Source organism: Pseudomyrmex gracilis, unplaced genomic scaffold, assembly GCF_002006095.1.
Source record: "Pseudomyrmex gracilis isolate BER0280 unplaced genomic scaffold, ASM200609v1 scaffold_218, whole genome shotgun sequence".
NCBI classification, from domain to species: Eukaryota; Metazoa; Arthropoda; class Insecta; order Hymenoptera; family Formicidae; genus Pseudomyrmex; species Pseudomyrmex gracilis.
Genome location: NW_018020802.1, coordinates 48,565 through 66,358, shown reverse-complemented (window position 1 = coordinate 66,358; position 17,794 = coordinate 48,565). Strand labels below are relative to the sequence as shown.

Below are 17,794 nucleotides of genomic sequence, written 5' to 3'. Positions count from 1 at the left end.
ATATATATATTCACATATATATTCACGCATATTTCCGCATATTTCCAATATCCAGCGAACGACTCTTATTATCATCTAAATATTTCTACTATTGTCCAATTTTTTAATTTGACGCGATTTTGTGTTTTCATATCTATATCTCTATTTGGCATATTTTTCTGCGGTGCGTACGCTTCTACAGGACTGCAAACTTAATTTTTTTCTTTTTACAGTATTTATCTTCTGCAATATGTTTATCTACGTGACAATGCCCATTCTACCTTACATCATTAACATCTATTTATCGCGCAACAACTCTTATTCGCATTACATATACATACCAATCGACTACTCTGTCAATCAGGAAAAATATATGTACGTCATTTTTCTGCATTTTATCTTGTTCGGTTTTATTGGAGTACTAACAATTCTAAGTGTTGGTACGTTCTTGGGATTATTCCTGAAACACGCCTGCGGTTTGCTAAAAATCGCCAGGTAAGGGAAAATTACACTTGATCTAGTCAGCGAATAACGTTCGAACGTTTTGCAGCTATCGAATCGAAAACGCGATGGACGTAAAAAAGATCAAACAGATTTGTCCAGCAGAAAGACAATATGTCATGTGCAAGAAATTACTGCAAGCCGTGGAGATTCAACAAAAAGCTTTGAAGTTTGTACTTACAAAAATAAATGTGAATGAATCGTAATGTACCTGAATATAATTTATATACATATTTTTTGTTCTTTTTTATTTTACAATTTAAACAAACGTAAAACTGTATACAGAAGTATTGATTAAACGCGGAATATTATATGTTCGTTTTAAATTTCCGAAGTGTATCCTTTTACTGAAAAGTGGTTTCGATTTTCGAAGGTTTACAAATTTTGTCATGTCTACTTTCACAATAATGTATTTCATTCTAATCGTAATGGGCGCGATTTCCGTAAGCCTTTCTATGTTTCGTGTAAGTATCACACGTACAGAACCTTTGCTTTCTGTCATTATTAACTTGTTATTCTGAAATTGATTGAATCATGTTTAGCTCCTGCGAGCATTAGAAACAAATGATTTGCGTGAAATTTCTCTAGTCGCGGCAGTACTGATGGGACATTTTCTGTACATGTTTCTCGCAAATTATCTCGCGCAAGAAGTCACAGATCATTGTAACTACTTGTTTCATTCGACGTAAGTACGACTATGTAAATTCTACTTTTCAGATCAAATTACGCACACAAGTCGTAAACAAATTGTCGAATCATACTTGATAATTGCACAAATCAGAATGTTTATGTGTGTCGGAAGTTTGTATGTCTTATTATTTGATTAAAATGTTATAGGTACGGTACGATGTGGTATATCGCGCCGCTTCGAATTCAAAAATTAATATTATTTTTGTTGCAATACGGCACAAAAAATTTTACCATCACTCACGGTGGTATCTACGTAGCCTCGGTAGAAGGTTTCGCAACGGTAATCAATCGTGACTGTCACAATGAATTTCGCGTGCGAACATATAAATTGTAGTACGATATGTTGTTTTAGATGGTGAGCACGTCTGTGTCGTACTTCATGACGCTCTATTCCACGCAAATGATAGAAACGAAGAAACGAGCCTCGTAAAAGTTTACTTTCCTCCTCCTAAAAAAAAAGAAACACGGCGCAATATAGCTCTGCTTATACGGAAATTGTTTTACTTGTGATTTTTATATAAATAAAATATTGTCTTATCTTAAAACTATACTTTTTACTATACCTGTATATGTATATGCGGTAGTTATTATACATTTGGAAATATTTATAAGTTACGTATCAAAAATATCTTTTGCACTATTGTCTGCACATGCCATAACGATTGAGTTTTACAAACTCAGTTTTCTTTTTGTTTGGTGGTTGTTCTTGCAGTTTTATAAAATGAATTTCACTTAAACACTCACTCGATTGAAGATTGCATATTTTCTAGAGATATTTTATATATCTGTCATTCAACTTTAACGGAGTTTCGTACATTGTTTGTTTTGTGTGATGATTTTACTCCACACAAATGATAGAAGAACTTTTGATATAAACCTAAAAACTGCATTAACTAAACGAGAAACTTTTTATATAATATTAAACGACACAAATATTGTTGTGTCACGTGAAAATAATTCTTTTTTGTCTGTGATTATTTGACCAATACACATATTATGTATTTTAAATATTATGTATATTGTTTCAAGAGAATTTTTATACAATTCTATTCTTTTAATTGCACTGAACTGACGTATACTTTCACACAGTATCGTTATATATATATATATGTATCTTCTGACAAAGAAAGTTGTGATACAAGAACGAAGAAAGCGTCTCCGTGGTTCAACCGACAATGAAAAATATTCGCAGATCGACATCCGCACTGCGCCTGCGTTAAATTTTTACAGTGCATGTGATATTCTTGCTCGGTGTATTTTCCATAAGAAAATAATAGTCGTTCTCAAACAATCATCCTTATTTGTGTAATGACAGTAGAGGTGGTACCGCGCTACACTTTAGATAAACAGTGAGTTATTATCTTCTCGCCGCCGTTGTCGAGCTTAGGTTTTTTTTTTTTTTTTTTTCCGAGCGCGAGAATGGGATGATAAGATTCGGAAAACAGAATGGAGACAGAAGTGAAATTCGGAAGCTCGTGCAAATCATCTGTGACATTTGCGAGATGTACGCCATCGAGGAATATTACTACAGAGTCAATCGAATCCTTCTTTTGATAATCGGTATATGGCCGTGCCATAGTTTCATATTTGTGAAAACGCAACAGATAATCGTTGCATGTGTACTGGCAAGTGGAGTTTTCATTCAGGTGCGAGATTCACTTTGAAGAGATCGTTGTTGTTTTTAATTAATAAAAAATTAATTGATTGTTTGACACATGTGCAATTTATATCATAAATATGTTTAACAAATTGTACGTTTTTGAAACTTACTTCTTTAATTTTTGCAGTTAGTTAGTTTTGTTACTCGTGATGTCACCTCGGCTGTCGTCATTGATGTTTTGTCATTAGTATTCCCTAGTCTAACGGCTGTATTAAAGTACTATTACTTTTGCATCAAGGGTAAAATTGTATGTGTCATATTCATGTTATTTAATTTTCATATGGATTATATTATAACTCATGTCGAGTGGTTTACGTACATGTAAAATCCTTTCGTGTTCTTATGAAAATCTCAATTTGCTAAACAGATAAAGCGGATGATGGAATGCGTCCAGACCGATTGGGATTCGCTGAAAGATGAACGAGAACGCGAAATAATAGAATCGTATGCCGAAGAAGGCAGAATAGTTACTATTGTAGTAATGTGTAAGCCGCACAAGAGCTATTATTAATTCTCAAGTGCATTTAAAGCATTCTTGCGAGATGATGTTGCATCTTTACAAAACTTTTATTATCTTTTTTATGTAGTTTTTAGAACGGGGAAATGTGGCAAAATTTGTGTCATGTAATTTTATTTTATTTATTCAAAAGAATATCTACCAATTTCATATCTCGATTTTATTTTTATATCTTTATTTTTTCATTTAATATCACTATTATGTACATATTCCAGCAGTGTTTCATAAAAATTCACAATTAATTTGTTTTTTGTGCGCTCTAGTTTTTTCCTTCTGCAGTCTGTTTATCTACGTGATAATGCCAATTCCGCCTTACGTTGTCAACATCTGTTTATCGCTCAACAACACTTACTCACATTATGTGTACATACCGATCGACTACTCTGTCAGTCAGGAAAAATATATATACGTTATTTTGTTGCATTTTATCGTGTTCTTAGTTGTTGCGACAATAATAATTGGAGGTGCCGGTACGTTCTTGGGATTATTTCTGAAACATGCTTGCGGTTTGCTGAAAATTGCCAGGTAAGAGAAAAATATCTGAAATTCAGTCAAGGAATAACGTTCGAACGTTTTGCAGCTATCGAATCGAAAACGCGATGGACGTTGAAAAGATCAAACAGATTTGTCCAGTAGAAAGAGAATATATCATGTGCGCGAAAATAATGCAAGCCGTGGAAATTCAGCTAAAAGCTTTGAAGTTCGTACTTACGAAAATAAATGTGAATGAATCGCCACGTTACTGTATATATATTTGTTTTTCTTTTTTACTTTACAATAAAAAACAATGAATAAATAAAAACTGTACAGAATAAATAAAACTGTACAGAATTATTTTTAAACGCGGAATATTATATGTTTATTTTAATTTCCGAAGTGTATCTTTTTACTGAAAAGTAGTTTTGATTTTCGAAGGTTTACAAATTTTGTCATGTCTTCTTTCACGATAATGTATTTTATTCTAATCGCAATGGGCGCGATTTCCGTAAGCCTCTCTATGTTTCGTGTACGTATTATACGTACAAAAATTTTGCTTTTTGTCATTATTAACTTATCGTTCTAAAATTGAATCTAATGCAGCTCCTTCGAGTATTGGAAACATATGATTTGCGTGAAATTTCTCTAATCATGGCAATACTGATCGGACATTTTCTGTATATGTTTCTCGCAAATTATCTCGCTCAAGAAGTCACGGATCAGTGTAACAACTTGTTTCATTCGGCGTAAGTACGACTATGTAAATTTCACTTTTCAGATTGAATTACGCACATTTCAAATCGTAAACAAATTGTCGAATCATAATTGATAATTGCCCAAATCAGAATGTTTATGTCTGTCGAAAGTTTATGTGCATGTCTCATTATTCGACTAAAATGTTATAGATACAGTTCGATGTGGTATATCGCGCCGCTTCGAGTTCAAAAATTAATATTATTTCTATTGCAACACGGAACGAAAAATTTTACCATCACTCACGGCGGTATCTTCGTAGCTTCGGTGGAAGGTTTCGCCACGGTAATCAATCGTGAATGTCACAATGAATTTCACGTGCGAACATACAAATCGTAGTACGATATATTGTTTTAGATGGTGAGCTCGTCTGTGTCGTACTTCATGATGCTCTACTCCACGCAAACGATTGAAACAAAGAAATAAGTTTCGCAAAAGTTTTGTACGGAGAAAAACACGGCGCGATATGGCTCTGCTTATACGGAAATTGCTTACTTGTGATATTAAAAAAATAAATTCGAAAACTGACTTTGATTGTTGTACGTATATATGCGCGAGTTATGTTCGAAAATGTTTATAATACACGTATCGAGTATTTCTTACAGTACAATATATATATATATAGGGTGTAACAGGTGAGTTTTGCAAATTCACTTTACCTTTTTATTTGGATTTTTTTCTTGTCCCTATGTTGTAGTATTATACAATGAATTTCACTTGAACACGCACTCGAGCGAACTTGGCACAAATTTGGTTTTTGTCTGAAGAAATGAATCTACTCTACATTATGCGTACGACGTACATTGCGTAAGAGGAAAACACTCGTGTACAACTGAACAATCGTAGCGCGACGTTCGGCGTCGCGAGCAACAATGAGAGCCTCGCGGCGTCCGAGGGAGCGCTATCGCGCCTGCGTTACGTGAAAAAAAAAAAAAACGGGGATGCGTTTTCCCCCTCGTCCTGGGAAAACCGCATCGGGTGGACGTAAAAGGTGCAATTTTGATAATTTAACTTCCTGTTGTTATTTCTTTTACGCTGCCAAAACGTGCGAGTGCGATCGATTTTGTCACGAACATCCTCTCTTCCTTGACTACGGCGTAGTCACAACATTTTGCGGAAATCGTCGAGCGTGAACGAGAGAGACCCTCTTTTATCGAAAAACGCGATATCACGAACGTTTATATCTATCTCGAATATGTCCTTGAGATTCGACGAGAACGACCGAGTCGAATATCGTTATTATCGAATCAACCGATTACTTCTTTTGGTGATGCATCTGTGGCCGTATCAACGATCAAAGTTCGGAATAATTAAACGTACCATTTATTTCACCATAATGATGTCTTTCACATTCTTTCAGGTATCAACAGTTTTTCTTTTTATATTTCGTCGTCTCGTAAGATTTTTCAATTGAATTTCAGTCAAACTGCAAGATTGTCCACATTATGTAAAAAAAATATATACATATTAATTTATTGATAAAAATGATAAATAATACATACTGTAAATATGTTTATATTGTTTATATTTATATATGAGCGGGGAGTACCTTAATATATCTTAGAATTTTTTATACGTTCTCACAGAAGAGACTGAGACCCGTGTGTCGAGTGACGTTTTTGATCTTTTCGTTGATTTCAGCTCACGTCGTTCCTCACGTTTCAATTGAATATGGATTCCGTCATTGTAGTCCTCTCGTATTCCATACCGTCCTGTCTATACGGACTAATGTACTACTCGTTTTACTCGAAACCCAACAAAGTAAGTCGATACCTCAATCTATCCTCGTCGTTATCGCGCGTCCCGCTCTGCGTTTAAAATTCTCTCTCTCTCTTCTTATGTCATATTTGAAATCACTTTCCGTCCGGAACCGCAGATAGAGCAACTCTGGAAAGACATCTTCAGCTGCTGGGATATTCTGAAGAATTCAGCGGAGCGCGATATACTGCGACGACATTCGGCCGTCAGTCAACTGTACACGATACTAATAATACGTATGAGAATTAAATGTTCCGATCGCACCAGTCGCTAACGAGCAGCGCAAATATTTTTTTTTTTTTTTTTTTTTCGTTTTCACGTTTTACAACGGATGACATTTGCAAGAGAGACGCGCTATTTTCGGAATAGTTGCATATTGTACATTTTTCTAAAAACCAAAAAAGAATTACACATACAACACATAAGCCTGTGTATATCGAAGTGTTTTTTTTTTAGTTGTGAATTTTTTTTGGAGCGGAATAATTAATAGCGTGTCAAGAAGATGATAATTAAGATAGAATTTTTACGCGCGATCGGTGTAACTGTGCATATAAATTTTAGTGACACTCATCTTCTGCCTTTTTCTATACCTGTGTATGGAATTGTCGCCGATCATACTCGACGTGATCATTCCGTTGAACGAGAGCCGTCCGCGCGAGATCCACGCTATAACGGAGTACTTCGTTGACGAGCACACGTATTATTATGCGATCTTGGCTCATTGGGTTGTTTCCTTGACTGTCGGCGGTTTCGTCGTCGCCACGACGGGCACGGTCGAAATGTTGTACGTCGAGCATATTTGCGCGTTATTCGAAATCGCCTGGTAAGAACAACAGACATATCCGTCACAAAAAGTAGATAAGAGACGTGTCGAGAATCACGTAGCGAAGAGAGATTTCGCAAAATGTGTCACTTAAATAATGTATATATATATATATATATATATAAATAAAAAAAAAAAAAAGAATGAGAACAACACAAAAGCGAAGCGAACGTATTTGCAGCTATCGAATTAAACACGCGTTCGAATATCCGGACCAGTCGCGCGATTCCCCATCGAAGAGAAATCACATCGCCGCTCGAAACATAAGCGCCGCGGTGGATATTCATCTGCGAGCTCTCAAGTCGGTATTGACGAAACACGCCCTCAGGGTTATCTCGCGTAAATTGCATGACTTAACAAAAGTGGTCGCAATTAATGATGCACTGTTTTTCCCGCACTCTGCGCGTCTTTCATCGTTATTTTCTTTTTCATTAAGATACTGTGAGTTCATAACGGACACTTTCGAGGTATCGTATTTCTTCATGATTATGATCGGCTTGTCGTCTTTAACTCTCAACTTGTATCGAGTAAGTATGCGCTTCTTTTCGCAATGAATTAACGTGCGTTACGTGTGAATTTTTTTTTTTTCGCTCTTTCCCCCTTTTGCTCACACACAAACGATTTCGCGTTTCACAGCTTCTCCGTGCGATAGTCGTGCTGCAGGACGTGAGCGAAACCGTAAACTCGATCATATTCGTCGCTATACATTTCACATTCATATTCGTCTGTCATTACTTCGGACAGAGAGTAACCGATTGCAACAACGATATATTCGACGTCGCGTGAGTGTTGTCGATCGTTTATTTTTTCGCGTTTTGAGAAAAATTTTCGAAGAATTGCGTTCTCAAAATGATGATTTTTCTCAGGTACTCCACGCGATGGTACACAGCTCCGGTCGAGATCCGAAAGCTGCTGTTGTTTATCATGCAAAACACCACAAAGGCTTACATGTTGAATATCGGCAACATAATTACGGCCTCGTTAGACAGTTTCGCCAAGGTAAATAAAATTCACAGAAACAGACAAATAAAAAACGCGCGTCAAGCGAGAAGATTTCTTAATAAGAAAGATTTCACGAGGGTTTTTTTTTGTTTTTACATTTTGCAGATGTCGAATATGGCGATATCTTACTTCACGATTATTTATTCTCTGCTGTAACGTGAGAGCAAATCTTAATTATTGTTTTATTACTAAATAGTAGCCGATGTCGGTATTACGCAAAGTAAGGTAGAATAATGTTGTTCGTTGTCATTGTTATATCATGATTAAAGAGAAAAAACTGATTACGTCAGAATATTGACGGATTCTTTGGTTTTTTTTTTCTCGCGCACTGACTTTGTACTTCTCCTTAACACGTTGAGCGCCACGCTGATTTTTAAGGAAGTCAGGTCATGCGCGCCGCTTAGAAGCGCTGAAATTGTAGGGCCAATGTTTCTTATTGCAGTAAAAGATAGTTTATGTTTAAATTTTCTGTAATTCCATAAAACAGTGTAAATTTTATAGTTCTATATCATGTTACACGCTGTCAGCCAGCGGTGATTGACGCGGCCTAAACGGCGTCAGCCACCGATGGCTGACGTGGCGCTCAACGTGTTAACTGTCTTACCTTACATCGTTCGCACAGAAAAGCATGCACTTCTGCTGCACGGAATGCAGTGTGTGGAAACTTTTCGAACGTTTCGATGCGAGAATGAATCTCGCGTCGCGCGCGAGTGCGCTTGCGCCACTCGACCATGCAAAAGACCCATAATTGCTTATGAAAAATTACTTAGATAAGAACGAAACGACTCGCGCTTCTTTTTTTTTTTTCTATTTGTTTTTCTCTGATATCGGCGGATATTCCTTCGACGGAAAAAACTCGACTTGTTTTTTTTACCCTTTCGCCGTGCGAACGTCGCTCAAATTGCCGCCGCTGTCACTCATCCCTTTGACATCGCGCTCCTCGCCGTCCGTCGCGCGCCACGAAAATCCGGGAAAAAAATCATCTGGCGATATTGAATAAATCACGACATGATGAGAAAATGTCTCCGTTTTTTCGAGAGAGAGACCGTTCGCTGCTGCTCCCGATCGGGATTTATCTGCAAAATTCACGTAATTTCGTGATTATTATTTCACGCTGGTGAAATCACGCCACGACACGCCGATAACGGCTCGCGGTGGGGGAAAGGAACATCTCCACGGAGTTGTTGTGTCCGACAGTCACGGGACGCGATGAGCGTGGCAAGCAAGAACTCGTACTACAGTCTCAATCGGTTTCTTCTGCAGATATGCGGCGTGTGGCCGTACGACAAGACGAAACACCAGCACCTGCGATCAGCGCTCATTTTCACGTTGTTAATCGTCTACACGATCTTTCAGGTATTTTACAAGTCGATTATTTGATCCCAAAGAAGAGGAAGGCGGGAGGAAATTTGTTTTCTCTCTCACATGTGCGCGTAATATCTTTTTTCTTACCACGTCGGGATTTCAGTTGATGTCGTTGTTCATGTACAAGTTCAGTTTCAAACTGTTCCTAAGGGTAGGGTCGAACACCCTTCCCGTTGTTCTTTGCTCGCTACAGTTCGTCGCCTTTTTCACTAACAGGAGTGACGTGAGTGATTCCATTTCTCAGCTCAGTTTGACTTGAAAAATGCGTAACGTATAAAAATAAAGAGCGTTTTTATTTATTTCTGTGAATGTACTTTGAAAATATACTTTGTTTCCTCTCACGCATGTGCTATTAAAAACACACTTCTGCGATAACAAAATACTTTCGGTTATTTTAATTTTTTTGTTTTGTTATTTCACTATTTTTAGACAAAATATTTGTTGGATCAACTTTTCAAAGAGTGGGAAACTCTGAAAGATTGGAAGGAAATTAAAATACTGCGAAATTCTGCGAAGTTCAGCAAAAAACTTAATGTGATCTTGCTTCGTAAGGAGCTTTTTAAAAGAATCTTTTTTAATTGTGTGGACTTTAATGGCGTTGCGCTCGACAAAAAAAAAGTTTCTTTTAATTTTGAATTGAATTTTCGCTTTTTTCACTCACCGGCGTCGCGCTTCGTATCTTTTTCGCACTCGTTCGATTCGACGCAGCAACCTTTTGCGAGTTCAAGCGTTTTTTTTTTATTTTTTTTAGTGTTAAGCTGGTTTCTCTTGCTGCTGATATACCTCATGCCGATCATCGTCAACCAAGCCGCAAATGTTACAATGGAAACTAACAATTCAACGGACGATCTAGGCTTGAACAGAACGGTTTACTTCGTTCTACTCTTTGTGGGTGCTTTCGTGATGACGTCTACGTCGACGATGGCTCTGTCGTACATGCGGCACGTCTGTGCGATGTTGAAAATCGCCTGGTAGGATATTTTCGATATTGAGTTTTTTTTTTTTTTTTTGTTAAAACGCATTTGTTGCACACATACGTGAGCAAGCGCGCGTGTGTATGTTTACAGCTATCGCTTCGAACATTCGTTGGACGTGAATCGATACATGTCGATTTCTCAGAAGGAGCGTCTCATGTTTCGAAAGTTGAACAGCGCTGTCGATGTTCATCGAAGAACCCTCAGGTCGGTGTTCGCAGCTTGGAACACGGCGTGGAGTAATTTTTTTTCTTTCTGTTTTTTTTTTGTTTTTTTTTTCAACAGTTTTATTCCTTTGTAGAATGATGAGATTTGCTTTATCGAGTCTCAAACATATCTACTTTCTTCTGATAGTGCTAGGTGTGGCCTCGTTCGCCGTCAATTTGTTACAGGTCGGGCGAAAATTCCGCGAAAATCATCGCGTTTTTTTTTCTCGACGAAGACCGACTGATCGGTCTTAAAAAAAAATAAATTTTCAATTTCAGGCGATACAAGCCGCGCTAATTTTGGACAGCATGACCGATCTTGTGACTTCCAGTTTTTACGTTCCCATTCACATGATTTATTTTTTCGTGCTGAATTACGGAGGACAGTTGATTATAGATCACGATGTAGACGTGTTTAAGACACTGTAAGTAGAAATGCAACAAATGCAAGCGTATATGTAAACAAAAATTGTGTGATAAAAAAAAAAAAAGATAGGTTATCTTTTATCGTGCAAATTAATAATTTTCAGCTACAGTATACCGTGGTACGTGGCACCCGTAAGAGTGCAAAAGTTCATTCTCTTCTTAATGTTGAAATACACGAGGAGCTTCAATGTGGTCATTGGCGGGATATACGTCGCTTCGATGGAAGGTTTCGTTACGGTGAGGAAAATTGATTCATCCGATCGGAGTGCGTGCAAAACATATTTTTTGCACAATATTGTTATTGACCTCAGTATCGCTTTTTTTACTTTCTGTAAGAATGAAAATACATAAACAACGATCGATTCGCAAATTAATGGATCGTATGGGTGCAATAAAAATTTCAATTCGCAATTTCAGCTCACGAGTATGTCGATGTCTTACTTCACGGTAATCTACTCTACGCAGCGATAAAAATACAAATCCCACAGAAACGAATAATTTATAATATGTTGCACAAATTTGATTCAGACTGATGAGTCGAGCAAACAATTACGAGCAAAATACTCGCGCGTGTGTGTAAACGTAAAAATGTTCGTTGAATATAAATGTCACTTTCATACAAACGGACGAGCGGCGGTGTTTTTACGAAAAAGAAACATCAAAGGGCGGCGGAAACGCAAGATAAAAGAGACAACAATATTTCGTGGTTTATCTGTTAAAAATACTTAACGATATACTTTTTTTGTTGCTGAGCTAAATAACTGTTGGTTGTCTTTCGTTATCTGTATTCGTTCAGGTATTGTTACAGGATATATCGCGCGACTTATTTTGCATTTTAAAATGAAAGTGCGACGACCTCTCGTGTGCGATATCTGAGAAATAATAAAAACAAAAAAAACTTTAAAGAAACACGCCGTCGATTAAAACCAGGGACCTCACATAATCGGAGTCGCAATTGTTCTCGTCGCGTCTGCGGCTATTTGCCTCATTAAATTATTACGCGCAATTTTCTCGCTCTCATCGAGAAGACATTCGGCTTTTCGCGGTGAAAATAAAAAAAAAAAAAAAAAATGCGCGAGGGAGAGAATGCGTAATGCGCCGTCGCGGGAGGAGTGAAATAATGATCCTCGCTGCGATCTTCCTCGCAGTCGATTTTCGACTCTCGGAGAGAAATGTTCGGACCTGCGAGTAAGTACTACAACGTAAACAGAATGCTCTTGCTCGCGTGCGGATTGTGGCCCTATCAGAGATCGAGTTTCATTCGGCGCATCAAAGCCGGATTCTTTCTCTCGGTTGTGTTGTCGTTCATAGCGCTTCAGGTATTAAGTTAGCTTCGCGAACCGAATATATCTGATTCGAATTTCTATGCGCGTGTCAATCAAGCGTAAAATCGTTGAGAGATACGACGTTACGCGGTAACAGTAAAAAACTAACGTTACAGTTCACGACGTTCATCGACGCGGAGTGCACTATAAACCTAGTCATGAAAGTGCTATCGATCGTTCTTCCGATGATGGTGGTCGTTTTGAAGCACGTCACCTTCTTCTTCAACAGCGAGAAAGTAAGTCAGTGTGTCTTTTTTCGTCGCGTGCAATTCGTTCATCGGTCGGGGGATCTAAAAAAAAAAACTGCGCATTCGTGTGTGTGTGTGTGTATGTGTGTGTGCGCGCAGATGAAGCACCTTATGGATCTGATGTGGCATCACTGGACCGTAATACAGAACGAGCAGGAATTAGCGATACTGAAAAAATACGCCAGATTGATCAGGCAGCTCACGATCATCGCGCTGCGTAAGAAGAAGTACCCATTTCGATCTAAAAAAAAAAAAAAACAAACAAACAAATGTACGAGCGAGAAATGATTTTTGCTTATGATCGCAGACATTTTCTCTTTCGGCATAATGATCGTAACGGTGGGCCACATGTTTCCAATAATTCAGGACGTGGTGTCGCCGCTGAATTCATCGCGACCGCGGCGTTTCTACATCCTGACGAAGTATCCCGTCAATGAGAACCAATATTTCTTTCCGATCTTGACGCACACCATTCTGACTCTGTCGCTGGGATCTATTATGGTGCTGAGCGCTGGTTGCATGCTCCTGGCGTACATGACGCACGCATCCGCGATGTTCAAAATCGCCGGGTAATGTAACGAAATGTGCACGTTAAAGATTGCGTATTTTCACGTATACGCGTGTTTTAAATTTATTTAAATTTAATTCATTTGTTGAAATTGACTTAAAAACACAGCACAAGTAACATTTGAATCCAAGCAGCACTTGAACTGGTTTTTTAGTTTTTCGAAACTAAAGACAGTTCGAGTAAAAAAAAAAAATTAATCAATTTTCTCGATTTTTAACGACCTGATCGTCTCTGAATTACACACATCTACAGCTATCGTATCGGGGATGCGGTGTTTGAAGATACTGTTCCGTCTTCGAAAGATTATGCAGTTTATGAGAGAATAATCAGCGGAGTGCTCATCCATCGAGATGCCATTAAGTTAGTATCACATATATACATATATATGCGCGTGCGTGTATACAAAGTAATTTGTATAAATAAAGTGATTGATATAAATACTTCCAGTTGAAAATAAAAAAAAATTCTTTATACAAATAATATTTACTACAGAGAGACGTCGTATGATTCAGATTTTTTTTATGTGAAGGTATTAAAAAGATTTTAAAGTTAATCTAGTTTACACCGAATATATCGCGAAAAATCGATTTATATAAACAAATTAAGTCGATTCTATTTTTAAAAAACTAGATCTTAAAATGACTTTAATATCTCCATCTGCAAATAAATTGTTTCCATCATACGACGTCCTTCTCATGTGTTAAATATTTTTTGTATGAAGAATTTTTTTATATACTTCAACTTTTGCAAATATTTGAATCGGTTATTTTATACACACACACACAAACCCTGTATATACATATACATATACATACAATATATATATGTGTATATATATATATACAGGGTGTCCCGGAATGACTTTAACATCTCTTGTAGGCAGGTAGAAGAAGTAAAACTGAGTCGAAAAGTCCTGAACCATTTTTTTCTATTATATATAATAAAGGAGTAATTATTGAATAAATCAAGCCAATCAGCGCCGATCTTTAGCCGCGCGGAGCGCTCACGCACACCAGGCGCGTGGTTCACTGACGTGCGTTCAGCTAAAGGTCGGCGCTGATTGGCTTGATTTATTCAATAATTACTCCTTTATTACATATAATAAAAAAAAATGGTTCAGGACTTTTCGACTCAGTTTTACTTCTTCTACCTGCCTACGAGAGATGTTAAAGTCATTCCGGGACACCCTGTATATATATACACACATATGTATATGTATATACAGAGTTTGTGTGTGTGTGTATAAAATAACCGATTCAAATATTTGCAAAAGTTGAGTGTATATATATATTGATTGAATAATTTAGCACAAATTTCAAATCTCGTATTGTTAAAGCTTTTCAGAGTTAATCTTCTCCAATTTCCGTATACCTTATTTTCTTGTGATCGCTTCTGGCGTGGGTTCGTTAGTTCTTAACATGTTTCAGGTGAGAATAATCTTCCAAAGATCGATTTTGATCGATCTATTTTTGCGTCAATAACACGCAGCATTATTTCTTGAGTTTCTTTTCTAAATGAATGTTTCTTTAGATTTTCATCGCGTTAGTCACGCATGACATAAGCGAACTGATTACGAACTTCATGTTTATCGGCGTGCAATTCTTGTATTTGTACGTTGGAAATTACGCCGGTCAGATAATCATCGATCACTTCGCCGAGGTGTTCGACATGACGTAAGTAGCGTTGTAATGACAAAAATTATGTTTGTTATTTAACAAATAACAGTATTTGACTGAGATTTACGTCAAAGTGTCAGACAAAACACGGACACGTGGAATATATTTTACAATTACAAAACTGTATAGATATTTAAACTGTATAGATATCACTCGTTTTGGTATGCGGCGCCGGTGCGCGCGCAGAGGTTACTACTGTTTGTGATGCAAAGAACTACGAAAAACTTTTCCGTCGTGTTCGGCGGAATATTCATAATCTCGCTCAAGGGTTTCTCCACGGTAATTAACGCAATTGTTAATCGCGCACCTCGCGCTATTTCAATTTTTTTAATCTGAAATCAAATACAATAACATTTGCAGATCGCGAGCATGTCGATATCCTACTTCACGGTAATGTGTTCCGTGATGTATTCCGAGTAATTTGTGTATAGTTTGTGTCGATTATTTTTTTCACGTTATCGTCGAGTTTAAATGTTTTAGACTAAGAATGAAAAGGCCAATACGAGCCGTTCCCAGGATGTTGTGCAGGAATAAGCGTGCATGTATATATATATATATATATATATACACATGTATAAATTCACATGTAAATTATTTTCTACATGTGGGTTTTTTGAATTGAAATTTTTTTTCGCAATATTTTCAAATTAGTTGGGGGGGTATCTGGAATCTCTCATATATGAGATGCAAATCTAGCATCTTATATGATTTTAAGAATTGAAATTTCAATTCAAAAAACCCACATGTAGAAAATAATTTACATGTGAATTCATACATGTGTATACATATATATACATGCACGCTTATTCCTGCACAACATTCTGGGAACGGCTCTCTCTCGTATTGGCCTTTTCATTCTTAGTTTCAATTTTCACGAGCCTTCACTATTCATTCGTTTAAATGTTTTAGATTTCAAATCGTTGTTAGAGATAAGTTTAGATTAATTTATTTGATTGTTTCGTGTTTAATAATTATCTCTCAAATAATTTGTCTCTTAAATAATTGTCTCTCAAAACCTTCTCTGTGTTATAAAAAATTTCATGTTGTGTGTGTTAACATAATACATACATAATTATGTCTGTGACTGCGTAACAATGTGATTCTGTATATTGGATAATATATAATTTTCTATTATGTATACGTACTCTTTTACATTTGTTGTTTATAATCCATATTGAAAACACAAATGTGATATATTACAAACGCAGCTCGGATCATTAACAGCCGTCTGCATTGTTCCTTCGATCTTTACACTAGTGTCGACACGTGAGAAGACGCATTTGTTCAAAGACAAAATTTTTATTTTCCTAAAAAAACAAATACATTATTGTATTGTACCGTCGTTTGATAATTTTATGATCTACATTCTCGAGTATAAAATCGAGAAAAATTGATTCTCAATCGCTTCTTTCCGGTTCGACGCTTCGTAAATTCCCCGCATTTGTCGTTGCGGCAAATTATGCCGTATCGAATAGAGAAAATAAAACGTTCGCCGCGCACATGTTCGCTTACGACACTTGGAGGGGGAAGCGCAGCTTCGTCCCGTCGATTCCCGTCACACGCACTTCGACTCCGACCGGAAATGGACTTGGTAGGCGAACGTTACTACAAACTGAACAAAATTCTCCTGCTGTGTCTCGGTCTGTGGCCGTATCAGAGTCCGATCCTGAAGAAGCTTCAGATAGTTTTCTTTCAAACGTTATTCCTCTCCTTTCTGGTGTGCCAGGTACTTTGTTTCGATATTCACAATTTAACGTTTTAAACAGTGTTTTACATAATAATTCAATTTTTTTTTTTTTTTTCACGCAATTTTTAATATTCTCACGCGCGGCGCGATCATTCGACATAATCCGCTTACTGTGTTTCCAGTTGAATACATTTTTCGTGAAACAATACAACATTGATCTTGTCCTGAAAGTTTCCATGTATGTTGTTATAGATACTATTTTTATTACGAAATACAACGCGTGGCTCTTGTTCTCCGATCGTGTGAGTACATTTCTCGCTTGTGTTTGTAGATTTCGAAAACATTGGAAAAAATTTACAAAACAAAATAAATACATCTCGTGTGTGTGTGTCTCCAGATTAAATACATCTTCGAGATAATCCGATATGACTGGGACACGTTGAAGATTCAGGCGGAACTGGAGATAATACAAAGATACGCGAGCAACGCGAGATTATACACGATTCAGTTTGCGTGTAAGAATTATAAAACCAAGTATTAATATTAATTTTTTAACGCACGTTACGTACGTAGATTGTTTTAATTGAAAGTATCTCTGTGAGATCTCTCTTACAATAAAAAAAAATCTTACGTAACGCAATGAGACGTAAAGTAAACGTTCTAATAATTCTTGAATTTTTCGCGTTTTTCTTTAAACACACATAAATCGTGTGCTTCAGCTTTGATCATTGTTACCATAGTGGGTTTGTTTCTGCTGTTCTGTATGCCGTGTATGCTCGACGTAATCGTCCCGAAAAACGAATCTCGACCACGGCAGACGCTAATTGTGGCGGATTACTTTCTTAACGAAGAGACGCACTTTTACGGCATTATGATGTTTATCATAGTAACTTTATATTTTGGCTGTTTCACAATAGTGGCTGTCGCAACGTTACTTATACTGTTTGTTCTACACACTTGCGCTTTGTTCAAAATCGCCAGGTAAAAATTGAGATTGTAACTTAAAAAACAATTAGTTTTAAACTCATGATGTGGATATATTTACGAAAAAAAATTTGACGGAATAATTATTGTTACTATTTGTTGAAATGTAACATAACATAGAGAGAGAAAGAAACAAGCGTAATAATATAATTACATATATATATATATATATATA

At 36.9% G+C, this 17,794-nt stretch overlaps 1 protein-coding gene across 1 annotated transcript in view; it reads left to right on the top strand.

The window, feature by feature from the left end:
- Positions 1-16,530: 16,530 nt before the first annotated feature.
- LOC109858668 overlaps positions 16,531-17,794 on the top strand; it is a 6,162-nt gene continuing 4,898 nt past the window's right edge. The window contains exons 1-2 of the mRNA XM_020436162.1: positions 16,531-16,674; positions 16,818-16,873. Coding sequence (XP_020291751.1) covers positions 16,531-16,674; positions 16,818-16,873 — 200 coding nt within the window. The remainder of the gene's footprint in view (positions 16,675-16,817; positions 16,874-17,794) is intronic.